The sequence below is a fragment of the Macaca mulatta genome, chromosome 3, assembly GCF_049350105.2.
Source record: "Macaca mulatta isolate MMU2019108-1 chromosome 3, T2T-MMU8v2.0, whole genome shotgun sequence".
NCBI lineage: Eukaryota > Metazoa > Chordata > Mammalia > Primates > Cercopithecidae > Macaca > Macaca mulatta.
Window position 1 is genome coordinate 72,936,854 of NC_133408.1, and position 14,484 is coordinate 72,951,337.

The following is a 14,484-nucleotide window of genomic DNA, read 5'->3' on the forward strand; positions in this document are numbered from 1 at the left end:
GGCGGCAGGGTTTCCAGGGGGAGCCTGCCCCAGTGCCCTCGAGCTCTCTGAGCTTTGCCCTGCTCAATCAGCCCCACTCTTTTCCTTGTTTGTGTAATGAAGCCCACTGAAGATAAAATTGCATTCAGAAGAAAGGAACTTGTGACGTCAAGGGGAAGCAAAGAGAAACCCACAGTGAATGGGGAGCCCCTGGAGATTTTCTAGCAGGAATTGGTGTGCTGTGTGCCCTCCTTTCCTATTCTCTTTGACAGGGCACTGCATAGCCACCTGAGCTTTGTCAGGTCTGCTGAGAAGTTTAGGGGCAGGTACAGTGTCAGGAGCCCCCCAGCCAGGCCCTGGCACTAGAGGCCATGCGGCCAGGCTTGGATGTGGCAGTGGTCTTGGGACAGGTGCTGCACGCTCTACCACTCTTCAACTGTGTCTTCCTGTTCTCCTCTTCTCCCATCAGCAAGCTCACCCCCTGGCTTTTGATGCCAGCAAAGCTGGCCTTCTTGATGGCGTGGCAGGAATGTCCTGGGGAGAGACAAGGCTTGATGACCAGGTGGAGGGAGTGGGAAGACAGGAGGCACTGGGGACAGCATGTGGCTGGGGTGAGCTAATGGGTGGTGGTACTTTCCCCAAAGTCCAGAGCACTGGGTGGGAGCAGCGCTCAGCTCTAGAGATGTCTGGTGTGAGGTTCTTCTGGGCATCTGGCAGAGATCCCAGGTGGCAGCTGGCAGAGGGCCCCCAGCTCAGGGTGGACCCTGCATGGCGTTGTATGCTGGTGGTCTTTTGTGGGCAGAACACCTGCAAGAGGGCTACAGCTGGAGAAATGGGTGAGGAAGAGTGGCTGTTGACAGCTCCCTGGGCCCAGACAGAATTGAGTCAGAATTAGGCAAATTGCAGAGCGAGCTCAAAAGCAGAAACCCAGTTGGGGGAAAGTACTGAGCCCAGGGCTTTAAATGACTAATGCAGAAATGATGTTAAGTTTACCTCCAATCAGAGTGAAACTTTGGGCGGCCCCGCTCCCTCCACTCAGCTGCCCTCCAGGGGAAGTGAGAATTGGCCCGAGCCACAGGTGACCATGACAGGACCTTGCACTAGCTGAGAGACCCCAGGGTTTAGGAAATACGAGAATTGAAGCAAGAGATGGATTATCTTTTGACAGCCAGTTCCCCCAATGAAATTTAGATATTTTAACTAAGCCTAAGGAATGTCTGTCTATTAAGTGTTTGTAGAAATTTCTGTCATCTGCTTGCACTTGCTGTTTTACTCTGCTACATTCTTTTGTCTCTCCATCTCCTTAAAAAAAAAAAAAAGCTGCATGAAATGATTTCTTTCACGGATTTTAACAAGCCAGGACACAGTGACAGCTATTAGAAATTATAGCTGACAGGGCTGGGAGACAGCTATACAGTTTGCTGGTAACCTTGCACAAATGAGTTGTTTTGGGTGGAAAAACTGTTGCTTATTTACAACACTGAGGCAGAGTTGTTACTTTTGGACCTGAGTTTTGTCATCCTCCTTCCTGTGGGTGTTTTCACTCATCTACCTCCCTAACCACCCACCACACCCTGGGTACGAGAAAAGGTAAGAAGAAAAGACTGGGAGCATCAGAGGATATGAAAGGACTGAAGATTTTCTAATACACAGATGCTGCTGTGGGGCATCACGTGGAACTGACTCTCTTTCTCCTCAGATTTGCTGTAACAGCTTAGTCCCTTAACATTTATAATAAATCAGTTCATGACAAGAAATAGAAAGTCAGCCCCCCTTGCTGGTCTCCCTGATGGGGACTTTCCTTTGGTGGGTAGCATGGGGGGTTATTTGAGTTAGCAGAGGCCCTCCCATCTGAAGAAACTGAGACTCAGGGGAGTTTCCAGGCAGTGAGACCCTAGGTCCGGAAGGTACCCTGATGTGGTATCCCACATAGCTGCTTCCTCTTCCGTGGTTAAAAGCAGATGGCAGACAGCACAGTCAACCACGGTCATCTCTGAGGCTGACTCACAGCAGGCAGATTTTTGTTTGTTTGTTTGTTTTCTTGGCACCGGGAAATCTGAATGAGAGAAGAAATACATTATGAGTGATGGCTCTGGAAGCTGCTTGTGGGTGGACAGTGGTGCCCTTCCTGAGTGGGGAAGGCAGGGGCATCTCTGCTGCTGTCCTTGGGCACTGCCTTTCAAGAGCACCACACTGCCCCTTGGATGCACCCACAGACAACACTGAGTGACCGACCTCCATCCTCACTGGTCTGACCTGGAGGCAGCTGACTGAACCAGCTTTTAGGAGGCACTCATGTGAGTTTGTGTTAAACAGAAATGATTGAGTTGATTGGGTTCAGGAGAGAGACAGAACTGGCATCGAAATCACCTTCCTGGCACATATGTTCTCAGTCCTCCTGGTTTTAGCTTAGGCCTCCACACCACCAGAGACTCCCTGAAGATTTTCTAATACACAGATGCTGCTGTGGGGCATCACGTGGAACTGACTCTCTTTCTCCCTAAATTTGCTGTAACAGCTTAGTTCCTTAACATTTATAATAAATCAATTCATGACAAGAAATAGAAAGTCTTCTAAGCACAAGAAATTGCTTTTTGACTCCAGGTTAGATATTACCAGATTTAATGAAAATGCGCATTACGAGAATTGAGGGGGTGTGAAATTTGGTAGTAGTGAAAAGGAATGACAGAAGTACACGTGGCAGTGCTTCCTAGTACCTTCCTGGGAAGAGAATGCTGACAGGGTGTGCCATAAGGCATGAAAAGTTCCATGGAAAGGGGAGGAAGCTCCCTCAGATTGCTTTGAGCTGTATTTTTCCACACCAGAGTATCATTTCCAAGCTGGTGGTTGTAACTAGTGTAGTTTCTAAACTTCTGGGGTATTTTTTTTTTTCCTGATTCATTTTGGATCACAGGTTCCATATTCTCACTCTTCATAGAGACATAAAAGTGGGTTGTAGAGAATGTTAACTGCATCTTTAGGTTGAGCTTTACTTGACCATGATTCTCAAGAATAAACCCACACAGCACACAATGTAACGACTTAGCAGGGGCCTCCTAGAATAGTGGGCATGTGCCAGGTGGTTCGCATGTGCTGTTTCATGTAAACCTCAAGGCAAGACAGAAATACCTCTCTGCATTCTGTAGACAAAGAACCAAAGCTTAGAGACCTTTGGTGACCTGACCATGGTTAGATCACTGTTCAGGCCCGGAAGCAGGCATGCAGCAGGTGCTGTGTGTGTTTATTTTAGTAAGTCACATTGTCTTTAAATGTGGGTAATACCATCATTTATTCAGCCTTTAGTCAGATTTTAGTCACATCTCAGCTTTTCAATTTCTTGTGCTCTTTACAGTTAGAATCTAGACTTACAGAAATATATGTCATCAGAGAATCCAACACATTTTTGTTCTGAAAAAGAAGTCAAATAGGTAGGGTAGTACACAACCTGAGTGCGAAAATCCTTATGCATTTTTTGGCATTTTGCTTTTGAAGCTGCTCCACTTATTAATCTTTCTGGGCATTTCTGTCAGCAAAAGGTAAGAAGTTGATATTTTCTCTTAAGTGTGGTGGTTGAGTTTTGGATCTGCTGGCCAAGATTTAGGCCCAACTGGAGGAGAGTAGTCTTTTGGTACTTATCTCAGCTATTTCATTTTGGGGGCACAGTAGTTGGAAACAATAAGCCTGTTACTCTTCTCAGTCATGTATGAGATTGTCAAAGCCGGGTGCCCAAATCATAGATTAGGAGGTAGCAGAGCTGATCTGTTGACTTTTTTTTCATAATGTTATTCTTGCACTCTGCAATTACATCAAAAAAAGACAGCTTTTTCTGGGTGCAGTGACTCATGCCTGTAATCATAGCACTTTGGGAAGCTGAGGCGGGCGGATCCCCTGAGGTCAGGAGTTCAAGACCAGCCTGGCCAACAGGGCACAACCCCGTCTCTACTAAAAATACAAAAAAATTAGTCAGGTGTGGTGGCGCGTGCCTGTAATCCCAGCTACTCAGGAGACTGGGGCAAGAGAATCACTTGAACCCAGGAGGCAGAGGTTGCTGTGAGCCAAGATTGCACCACTGCCCTCTAGCGTGGGTGACAGAGCGAGACTCCCTCTCAAGATAAGATAAAATAAAACAAATAAAATACCTTTCTGGATTAGGCCTTTAAGGAGAGCATTCAAAGGTTTGGTCCTGTTCATAGATTTTGTTGGAATTGAGCCCATAACAAAGGATGATCATATTCATTTATTGCCAGCAGATAACAGTAGCACTGATATTTCCATCTGTTATCGCTGCTTTCAAGCCATTCTAATGAAGTCTCCCAGTCATCAGTTTTTTGAATGAATGATGTTTTTTGGCATTTGGAAAATTTGTCACGTGAACCCTTTTGGCTGCAGGCCTTACATTCATTTTATATAGTTCTGTGCCTAAAATGGCACCTGTAAGTATTTTTGGCAGCTAAAAAGTCATTTCTGAGAGTGAAAGGATGCTTCATGGTTTGCACCCTGGTGGGCTTTGGGCTCCTTGATTTTGCTCCTTTCCTTTCTCTTGTGGTTTGTTCGTGGTGGGCTGGCCATGCTGATTGCAGAGACAGTCTCCTTAGCAAAGCTGCTGGGCACACTTGTGTTTGATTTCTGCTCCTGGAGATGTCGTAATTGACAGTGTTGAGAGTTGAGGAACGCTGAAAGATAGAATTCCTAACAACTCATAAAAGGTTATTTTGGGGGCATGGAGATAGGGTCTTTCATGTGGATTCAGTCATTTTAGTTTTCTTCTATACAGCAAAATAATGCCTACAATAAATCTTATTCCAGTTCCATGCGCATGATGTGACAGACATTCCAAAGGGTGGATCGTGGATTATGATGACACAGAAAACTGCAGCTTCTAGACATTACCACAGAAAGCACACAGACTTTGGAAACCAACAGACCTGAAGTCAAATACCGACTTTCAGCTTGCTCCTGTGTCACCTTTGCAAGTCAGTTCACCTCTCTGAGACCTTAGTTTCCTCATTTGTAAACCACCTAATTCTCAGGGTAGTTACGATGTTACGTGAGATTTCACATGAAAAACACCTGTTGGATCACAGGCATTCCATGTATGGCAGCTACTGGTTTTTGCCTTCTCATTGAGCTGGAATAAAAAGAGTCTCTACATCATTGGTCATTAGGGAAATACCAATTAAAATCACGATGAGATACCAGTACAGTACCAGATGGCTAATACCAAAAAACAGATAATAAGTGTTAGTGACGATGTGGAGAGACTGGAGCCCTCTTAGATTGTTGATGGGAATGTAAAGTAGTGCAGCTGCTTTCAAAATAGTTTGACGATCTCTCAACAAGTTATGTAAGGAGTTACCGTGTGACCTGACAGTTCCACTCCAGGTCTTGGAGTGGAATGTATGTACCCATTCCACTTTTCTTGGTGTGTACCCAAGAAATTAAGACATCTGTCCATGCAAGGACCTGTATACAAGTGGATATAGCAGCATTATTGATAGCAGCCAAAATGCAGTATCAACCCAGATATCCATGAGCTGGTGAATGGATAAACAAAATGTGGTGCCTTCATAGAATGGAATATTGTTCAACACTAGAAAGGAATGAATTGCTGGTATATGCAGCAACATGCAATCCAGACATAAGAGACTGTAAGTTGTATGATTTTCTTTAATTGAACCGTATAGCAAAGGCAAGACTATGGATAAAGATAGAAAGCAGATCAGTATTGCCTGGGGGCTGGGATAGGAGTTGGAATTGACTACAGAACAACATGAGGGAACTCTCTGAAGTGAAGGAAAGGTTCTGAAGCTGGATTGGGGTGGTGGAGGCACAGCTGTATACCTTTCCTAAAACTCATCAAACTGTATCTTGAAAATGAGTGATTTTATAGTGTATAAACTAAAGCTAAGTAAATTGAGCTAGAACTTGGATCACCTGATCCAAGCATCATAAAATGTGATTTATATTGATAATTATGTTTTAAAAGATAGCATAGTTTTCAGAATGCTTGTGTTCAGTGGACATGAGTGGGAGCTCCTGGGTGCACATGTGTGTTGGGTCTTGCAGTGAATCCAGTCCTTTGCACTCATTGAGGACTTTTTTTTTTTTTTTTTTTTTTTTTTTGAGATGGAATGTCTCTCTGTCACCCAGGCCAGAGTACAGTGGCCCCATCTCAGCTCACTGCAACCTCTGCCTCCCAGGTTCAAGCGATTCTCCTGCCTCAGCCTCCCAAGTAGCTGAGACTACAGGCAAGCAACACCACGCCCGGCTAATTTTTTGTATTTCTAGTAGAGAATGGGGTTTCACTGTGTTAGCCAAGATGGTCTCGATCTCCTGACCTTGTGATCTGCCAGCCTTGGCCTCCCAAAGTGTTGGGATTATAGGCATAAGCCACTGCGTCCGGCCCATTGAGGACTCTTATGTGTCCCTTGTCTCTTGCCACAACAGCCTCTATCATCAGAATTGAAGGCTTCTTTAAAAGAAATCGCACCATCCAAATATAACACTGTGAATTTAGGCTTATGCTGTTACATTCTTTCTTCTATGAATATGTTTATTTTTACATTGTTGAAATTAAATATATATAATGTGTTTAAATTAACTATATGAAATGAACATTTTCCATGATAAACTTTCTATGAATACAGCTTTAATTGCTGACTCTGTATTTGAGTACACCCTTTCTAGCCTTGTATATTATTTCACAAACTTTATCTGTTAATTTTTATTTCATTCCTAGCTGGAGAATGTTCTTTCTTGTTAACAGTTATATTTTCTTATTTTAAATATTTTTCTTTTCTTTTTTTTTTTTTTTTTTTTTTTTTTTTTGAGACAGAGCTTGCTCTATTGCCTGGGCCGGAGTGCAGTGGTGCGAGCTCAGCTCACTGCAACCTCCGCTTCCCGGGTTCAAGTGATTTTTCCTGCCTCAGCCTCCCGAGCAGCTGGGATTACAGGCATGCGCCACCATGCCCAGCTAATTTTTGTATTTTTAGTACAGATGGGGTTTTACCATGTTGGCCAGGCTGGTTTAAATGTCTTTTCATATCCAGTTTTCACTTCTTTTTTGGGTACTAAGTAGTCTGCATTTTAAAGTAAAATTTAATAGAGATTTAAAAATAAAATGTACAAGTTCTGTACAGAAAACTTGGAGACTAACAGAATGTATAGTGGAAAACAATCATCTCTAGTACCAAGTAAAACATAATTAGTTGTCAGTATTTCGGTACATGGCTTTCCATATTATTTTCTGTTTCCCAAAAAATCATCTCTAGTACCAAGTAAAACATAATTAGTTGTCAGTATTTTGGTACATGGCTTTCCATATTATTTTCTGTTTCCTATAATGTATAACAAAAAATAGAATTCTAGATGTACTACTTTATTGATCTTTTTATCTTAGCAAAATATTCCTAATTATGTTTGTCTACATTCTGATAGTAAATACCTACAAATACATCTTTTGGATGTCTTATAATTTTGTTAGGAAAACCCATTTTGAAAATGTTGGTTATTTCTAGTTTTTTAAATAACATTTGTTCTCAGTTGTTTAAACTTGCTGAAATTACGTACATTTTAAAGATTTTTTATATATATTGAAAAACTGTCTTCTTGAGACATTTTATTTTCCCAACAGAATTATGTGATTTTTTTTTTCCCCTCATGCCCTTGTCTACAAAGGGTACTATGGGATTTTTTTTATTACCAATTTGATGGGTTAAAAACCATACTATGGTGATTTATATTTGGTTATTAATGAATATTGTCTGTTAAAATAGGTTTATTGGCCTTTTGTGTTTCTTTGAAAAATTCCCATATCACTTTTATTTTTTTTCCTGTTGGAATTTTTCTTTTTCTCATTGAATCATGTGAAGTCTTTATTGTTTAAAGATATCAGCCCTATTATATTTAGATAGTTTCCTTTGCCTCTACCTTTTAAGTTTGATTACTGATTAATTTTCACCTGCTGAGGATGAGGCTTTTTACCTACAGGAATGAGGGGCCGTGAGGAGGTCTCCTCCCCTGTCCTTCTGTTGAACACAAAAGCAGGTAAAGCAGACCAGCTGTTCAGAGTCTAGGATAGTTGACAGAATTTCCCCCGGGATCTGTGGTTGGGATTCATTTAAGGTTTACAGCCTGCATCCCCGGAATCTCCACGATAATGCCTCATCTCTGATTGTTATTTGCTGGCCGTGTATGAATTTCAGGTGTGGTTTCTTCTATAGGACAGGGGATCTTTTATTTCTGTTATTTTCTTAAGAGTTTATCTGCTTTCTTCCCTCTAAGAAATGGTGCTTGTGAGAAACCTCATACTCTCATCTCTAAAAAATCAAGTTTTCTTGGAGATAAGACATTCCTGAGAAACAGAATGTCCATAAACCTGGGGATTAAGTAATTAGCATTAAGGGAACTGATTGAAATTCCAGTACAGGAATTTAAAGCATGGTCGGTCCTATTTATTAATTGAAATTCAGAGACCTTGAGATAATTGCCTGTCATTGCCTGCATAGATTTTTCTCTGTGCATTGAGCAGGCTACCCCCTGCCCTCTGCTTCTGTCCCTGGTCCTGAGCATCAAGCCTGCCAGCACCCGCGAGGCTCCCTTTGTTCTCAGCCTGTGCAGAGTGTAACGAGCCCACTCTAATTGGGCTTGAGCTGAAAGCAGCTGGGATCTCATTGCCTGTGTGTCAAGTTCAGCTTTTGATGAATGCAAAAGCAGTGCGAGGCACAGCAGGGGGCCCCTCCCTTTTGAAAAAGACGGAATCCTTGGGCTGATCTTCCTTGGGGCCATCCCACCATCCTGAAGCAAACCCTGGACTTCTGGCCCGGGACAGACTGTTGACCAAAGCTGTTGCCGCGATAAGTAACGTAAGGATCCTTACTTTCCAGAGGTCAGTGAGACGAGTCCTGTCAGTGAGCTGCTGGTTTGCAAGTTTGTCTGCTATTTATCTAAGGATCTCACCTTATCCCCTGAACTTAACAAAAGCAGAACAGGTGGAATTTAGGTAAAATCCATGTTGTTTTGGATCCTTGACCCTGCTCTCCACTCCCTCATGTCCCAGAGTCATAAGCTTCAGTTCCTACCAAGTCAGCTGTACCTGCCTACGGTGTGGCTCTGTTTTAGCCTGGGATAGAAAAGGGAGAAGCACTCATCATCAGTGGTGTCCTGCGTCCTTCCTCACTCGGTGCACAGGGAGGAGTAATTTATGTTACTATGAGGATTACTAGTGGAGATCAGCAAGGGTTTATTCTCTGGGGCTTATTTAGATCCTGCCTAAATAGGGATAACTATATTTGGGATGGCTGAACTACATCTATAGATACCCTAGTCCTTGAACCACAGGCGTCCAGAGTCCATCCTGAGCAGAGACGTCTTTTAGGCCTCTCCAGTGTGAAACGTAGATGCCGTCAAGGGAGTTGCTGCTGAAGGTTTCCTCGTGAGCCCACACCTTCTGCTGTGTTCATAGTTTGTAAGTTGTATGTTACTGTTTTCATGAGCTCTTCAAGAAGCATGCGGCTCTATGTATTGTCTCTGCTGTGCATATGGAGGGAGTATCCCACAGGCACTCAGGCAGGGCTGCTGTTTTCCCAGAGCCCAGGACAGCTTCCTGAACACTGAGGATGCCTGCTAGGTAACAGAAAGCAGTCGACCTCTCCTCACACACACAATTTCTGTTTCCAGAGATGGTTGATCCTTAAGAAATCATGGTGAAGTATCTTCGCAAAATGGGTAGACTGACTTTTCCAGAGTGGGCATAAAACCTGGAAATTCACTTTTTCCCCCGTTAGTTTCCATACATTTTTAAGGTTTTTTTTTTTTTTTTTTTTAGAGAGGTTTGTTCCTTTTAGGGAGATTTTGGAAAACTAAATACTGTACACATGTAAGGCATTACATATTTAGAATCTTTGTTCTCAAGAGGTTTGGAAGCATTGCTTCTGCTTAGATGATAGAAGACCACGTAAGATGAGCCTTGGAAGTTGTTTGTTCCAGAGAAGACACAGTTAGGGACAGAGGTGCTAGCTGGTGTGGGATGAGGAAACGATGCCCTAGTCTGGCCAGGCATTTCAATGCATTCAATCTCAGTTTCTTCATAAAGCAGAGAAGAGAGTCCATACTCTTACAAATGAGGAGACTGAGACCCAGACTGGCTGGTGGCGTGACTGGCAGGTTGCAGTCAGGTTCAGAACCCAGAGCTCTGGTTCTTTAGCTCCTCCTTTCCCTGTGGCTTCCCCTTTGCCCGATGACTCTGGTGCTTCCGTGTGACCCAACACGGGGCCTTCTTTCTGCCTCCTCCCACTTGCTTGTGAGGCCACATCTGCGTGCCTGCTGGTGGTTCGGAGTACTCTGAAGATACCTCTTACTTGTCCCTGGCAAACTCCCCTTTGACCACAGTTCCAGCTGTCTGGCTTTGTCCTGAGTCCTGGTGCTGATGCTGGATTTGGAGTTTGGACTTGGTAGGCGGAGACTGCCTTTCTCATCAGACTTCGACTTGGCAGCACCCGTCTCAACCGTGGGCTCCTCGGGCAGGCGTGTGCCTCTCCACCTCCTGGTCTCCATTCCCATCACAAGGCTGCGTCCTCCTGGATTGGACAGGCTGACTCTGACACCTGGTGTTCAGTTAGCAAGCATTTGTTGAAGGAAAGGCTCAACTACAACTTATCAGGACTTCTGAGTCCTCATTTTGGCATTTTTCAGTTGAATAATGAGACCAGTGACTTTGCGTTCTTCATATTATCTGACCATCAAATGGAATCATGCCCTGCATTAACTGTAGTGAGATAGTGTATGTCTGTATTTTTACAATGTTGGTATTCCTCAGGAGAAAGCTACTACAAAAGTCCAGCTACCAAAAACAGTGAAGCAGTTTCCAGGATATTAGCAAATTTCAAACACAATAATTTCAACAGCAACAAAATGGAACTACAGCTTAATGCAAGGTAACTCTGTTTAAAGGTACTTTATGTTTCAAGATTTGTAGCCTTAATATTTTCTTAAGAACAGTTTTTGTAAAGGAACAAACTGGGGTTAAATTTTTCAAAATGTTTTTTTTGTGTAGCTTAATGAGAGACGATAAAAGGTTATTAGCAAGTAACTGAGCAAGAGTAGCCAACAAGTAGGCAGCTGTGAAGTTAGGGAATATCCCAGAAAAACGTGGGAAGAAGAGTAGGATGGAAATGGTGCCCTTCACCCAGAAGGGCCCCCAGAAGAGTGCGTGTCTGTGCGAGTCTCCTGTGAACACTGACCTCACAGGCTCTACCCTGCTTAGTTGTCCCTGTTGTCCCTGCCCTAAAGGGAACATGTGTGATCATGTCACGATAGTCTTTTATAAATCTTTTCAGCTGAGAAGTGATTTTAAAAAATACTTTCTACTTTATTATGTGAATATGAAGAAACAATTTCAAAAGTCAAACTATGTAAAAAGATATACTCAGATGAATTTGGCTCTTGTCCCTGTCTTTTCCACTCCACTCCGCCCACCCCCCACAGGTAAGCATTTTCATTAGTTTTTACAGAGACAGATCTCTAAATTTAAAACATTTTGTTTAAGAAGTGAGCATTGCAGTCTGGGCCATATATTGCGTGGTCTTCAGTATGTCTGAAGAACAAAGAGAAGTTTAGAAGTTTTAGAAAAAGGAGAAATGTAAGGGATTTTTTGAAAGAGAGTTGTTCATTGGCACTAAGTAAAGTTTTGGGGAGCTGACAAGCCCTCTCTGGTGTGTGATGGGGCTGGGTAAGCTAGTCTGAGAGTCAGGGCAGGCAGTTTCAGCAGCCAAGCTTGCCGAGAATGACTTTTTGGAGCAGTGCTATGTGCCCTGAGTGCTTTGCCCCTCTGGCCTTGACTCTGTTAGTTGGGTATGACAAGAATGACCCAGTTGTTGTGATCAATTTTGACACTATCCTTCCTGTGATTTTTTTGAAAAAAAATTTATTGGTATATAATAATTGTACATATTTATGGGATACATGTGATGTTTTGATGTGTGCAAACTATGATTCTTTTTGTATAAAGCAGGCCAAATGTACACGTTTCCTTTTGCATCAAGGATGGCATACTGGACGTATGTTTTTGTTTTTGCGTATGCTTTTTCACTAACACCATATCTTGGGGATCATCTCACACCAGTTCTCAGAGGCCTTTGTTCTTGCTGGAGGTGGGCAGAGTGGGTTCCTCAGGGGAGCTCTCTTGAGTGCAGAAGACACTGTGCTGGGGGCTATTTTGCTACCACAAAGAAGCTGTGTGACCCAGAAGAAGACACCCACCAAGGGCTCTGGTGCCTTAATTTGTAAAGTGGTATTCCTCATATTGCTGTATCCCAGAGACAGTGTGCATTCAGATGTGTGGCATTATTTTGTCTGGTTGGAAGAAAAAGTCCTTTCTGAAATGCAATGCATTAGTGATGGAGGTGTGCTGCCAGAGTATCAAGTGACTGCTTCGGATCTGGAAACGCTGTAGACCAAGAGGAATTGCAGAAAAGGCCACTGCAGAGGCCAGAGCCTGTCCTTGTTTCCAGTGCCAGCTGTGTGCCCGGCTCTCGCTGCGTGGCTGTGGCCTGTCTCTGAGGAGAAGCCGTGGAGCAGCCAGGCCCCAGGCAGGGAGGGCTCTTCAGGCTTGCGTTCTGATGTTCCCTGGCCTCACTTCTTGGTTGTGTGAAACTTAAGTGTCAGGTTCCAGAAATGTTTGACTGTCGGTGGCGGTGATGGAGAATAAGGGAGACCCGTTTAAAGTGACACATGGAAGGCAGGCCTGGTTTCTCCGTTTATCACAGAAGACTCTAGTGAAATGAATTGTAATTTGGGGCAGAGACCTGAAATTGCTCTTCCTTGCCAAAATAAATTGATTTCGTCAGCTGTCTGAGCTTCATTTCTTAAACTGGACAGGACCTAACCTAGTCTAAATAAAACTCATTTTCCGTTAATAAAACTAGGTCACTCCAGGCTGCCAGAGTATGCTTCTGAGTGTCTTAAAGCACATACTCCAAAATTCAGGGGTTCACGTCATTTTCATAACCCATCAAATGTCGCCAGCGTGACAATGGCACTCACCTCTCCCATGGCATGCCACTGTAGGTGTGGGGCCTGTCTCTAACTCCATTCCAGCTGCAGGGCAATTGTGGCAGGAGGGGATTGCTGTCCACCTGCTGGGGCTGCGGATGGGCTAAGAGGGAGCTGATCCAGCCACCCTCCTATCGGAGGAGGGGCTTTGGGCAGGACAGCCCAGCCTTGCCCAAAGAAAGCTTTGTTTGCCGTGCCTTTGCCAGTGTTCCTGCTGCTGGGAGCTTTGCACCATAATGTTTTGAAGGTTTTATTTACACATGGGGGCCCATAAACTAGATCATGGAGGTAGGAAGTTGTGAATTTAAAACAAAAATGACAGCACGAATGGAATAATTTTAGAAAAGCCTTGTTCAGATAGGAAGAGCATCTCTGCATAGAGAGCTCCCTGAGCAGTGGGGATGCTGGCCTGCCTCACTTGCTGGAGGTTTGTGAGAGCCTCCAGGTGGCATCTGGCCCCTGCTCCGATGCCTGTGCACACTCACCTGCCCTGCCCTGCCCTGTGGGGCTGGGCCCTGCCTCTGGGATGTTAGGAGCTGGACTTAACCTGGAAGGCCCAGGAGAGGCTCCCATTGTCTTTCCTTGTTCCTCCCTTCTCTTCCTGCACTCTCGTGAGAGGGCCAGGAGTGAACCGTAACTGATAGCATCTGGCAGACATAGGTCGGAGTGCGGCTTTAGCATATTCTGAAATATACAGCTCTGGAAATGCTAAATCTATTGGAGATGTCTTTCTAAAACAGAAATTGGGGGGCAGTGGCAATCTTTGCACTGCTTTATATCTAGCATTCTTGTGTAATCTGAAGTATCATACCAAGTACATTTTAAACAGTGGATTGTCTTTACCTTTTTAATAAAATGCTGACACTCAGTGTATATAGAGATATGAAAGCCTACGAAAAAATAGAAAAACAGATGTTTTAAAGAAATAGAAAGTCATGAGAAAGGGGGCGGCTCTCCCTGTAATGCATTGTCTGCCCCGATATCCCAGCTTTTCATGGGTTAAGCTGTATCCTCTCATCCTTCTTTGCTGCCTTTGTGAGAACTACTCAGCAACATGCAGATTCCTGAGTGCTGATAAACTTTTTCTTGCTTCTATTTGCAGTGCACGGAAGCCAAAAAGCATTGCTGGTATTTTGAAGGACTCTATCCAACCTATTATATGTAAGTATTTGCACCTTTCTGTGGTTTCATTCTATGGCCGTACCTTTCTCTGGGAATTGTCTTGCTAAAGGTCTGGGTGTGGGATGGGGAAAGCCTGACGTGGCCCAGCCTCTGCTGCGGTGCCAGGCCTGCCTCGCTGGGGGATCAGCAGGTGACCTCACCGTGGTGTACGGCCCACTCAGACCAGTTGCACTGAGGACAGCCTGAAATCCTGTGCCCTGTTCTGTGATGCAGGTGAGCTCACTTGTGAGTGTTTAAAGGGGGTGAGATGTCTGTGGAAGGCAAATATTATAT

At 44.0% G+C, this 14,484-nt stretch overlaps 1 protein-coding gene across 2 annotated transcripts in view; it reads left to right on the forward strand.

The window, feature by feature from the left end:
* Positions 1–14,484, forward strand: part of VOPP1 (VOPP1 WW domain binding protein) — a 104,263-nt gene that overhangs the window by 36,689 nt on the left and 53,090 nt on the right. The window contains exons 1-2 of one of the 2 annotated variants that reach the window (XM_077996718.1): positions 10,272–10,913; positions 14,132–14,190. In XM_077996718.1, coding sequence (XP_077852844.1) covers positions 10,762–10,913; positions 14,132–14,190 — 211 coding nt within the window. In that variant the 5' untranslated portion in view covers positions 10,272–10,761. Of the gene's footprint in view, positions 1–10,271; positions 10,914–14,131; positions 14,191–14,484 lie in introns of those variants that run through there. The other variant, XM_015133438.3, reaches the window with a different exon arrangement.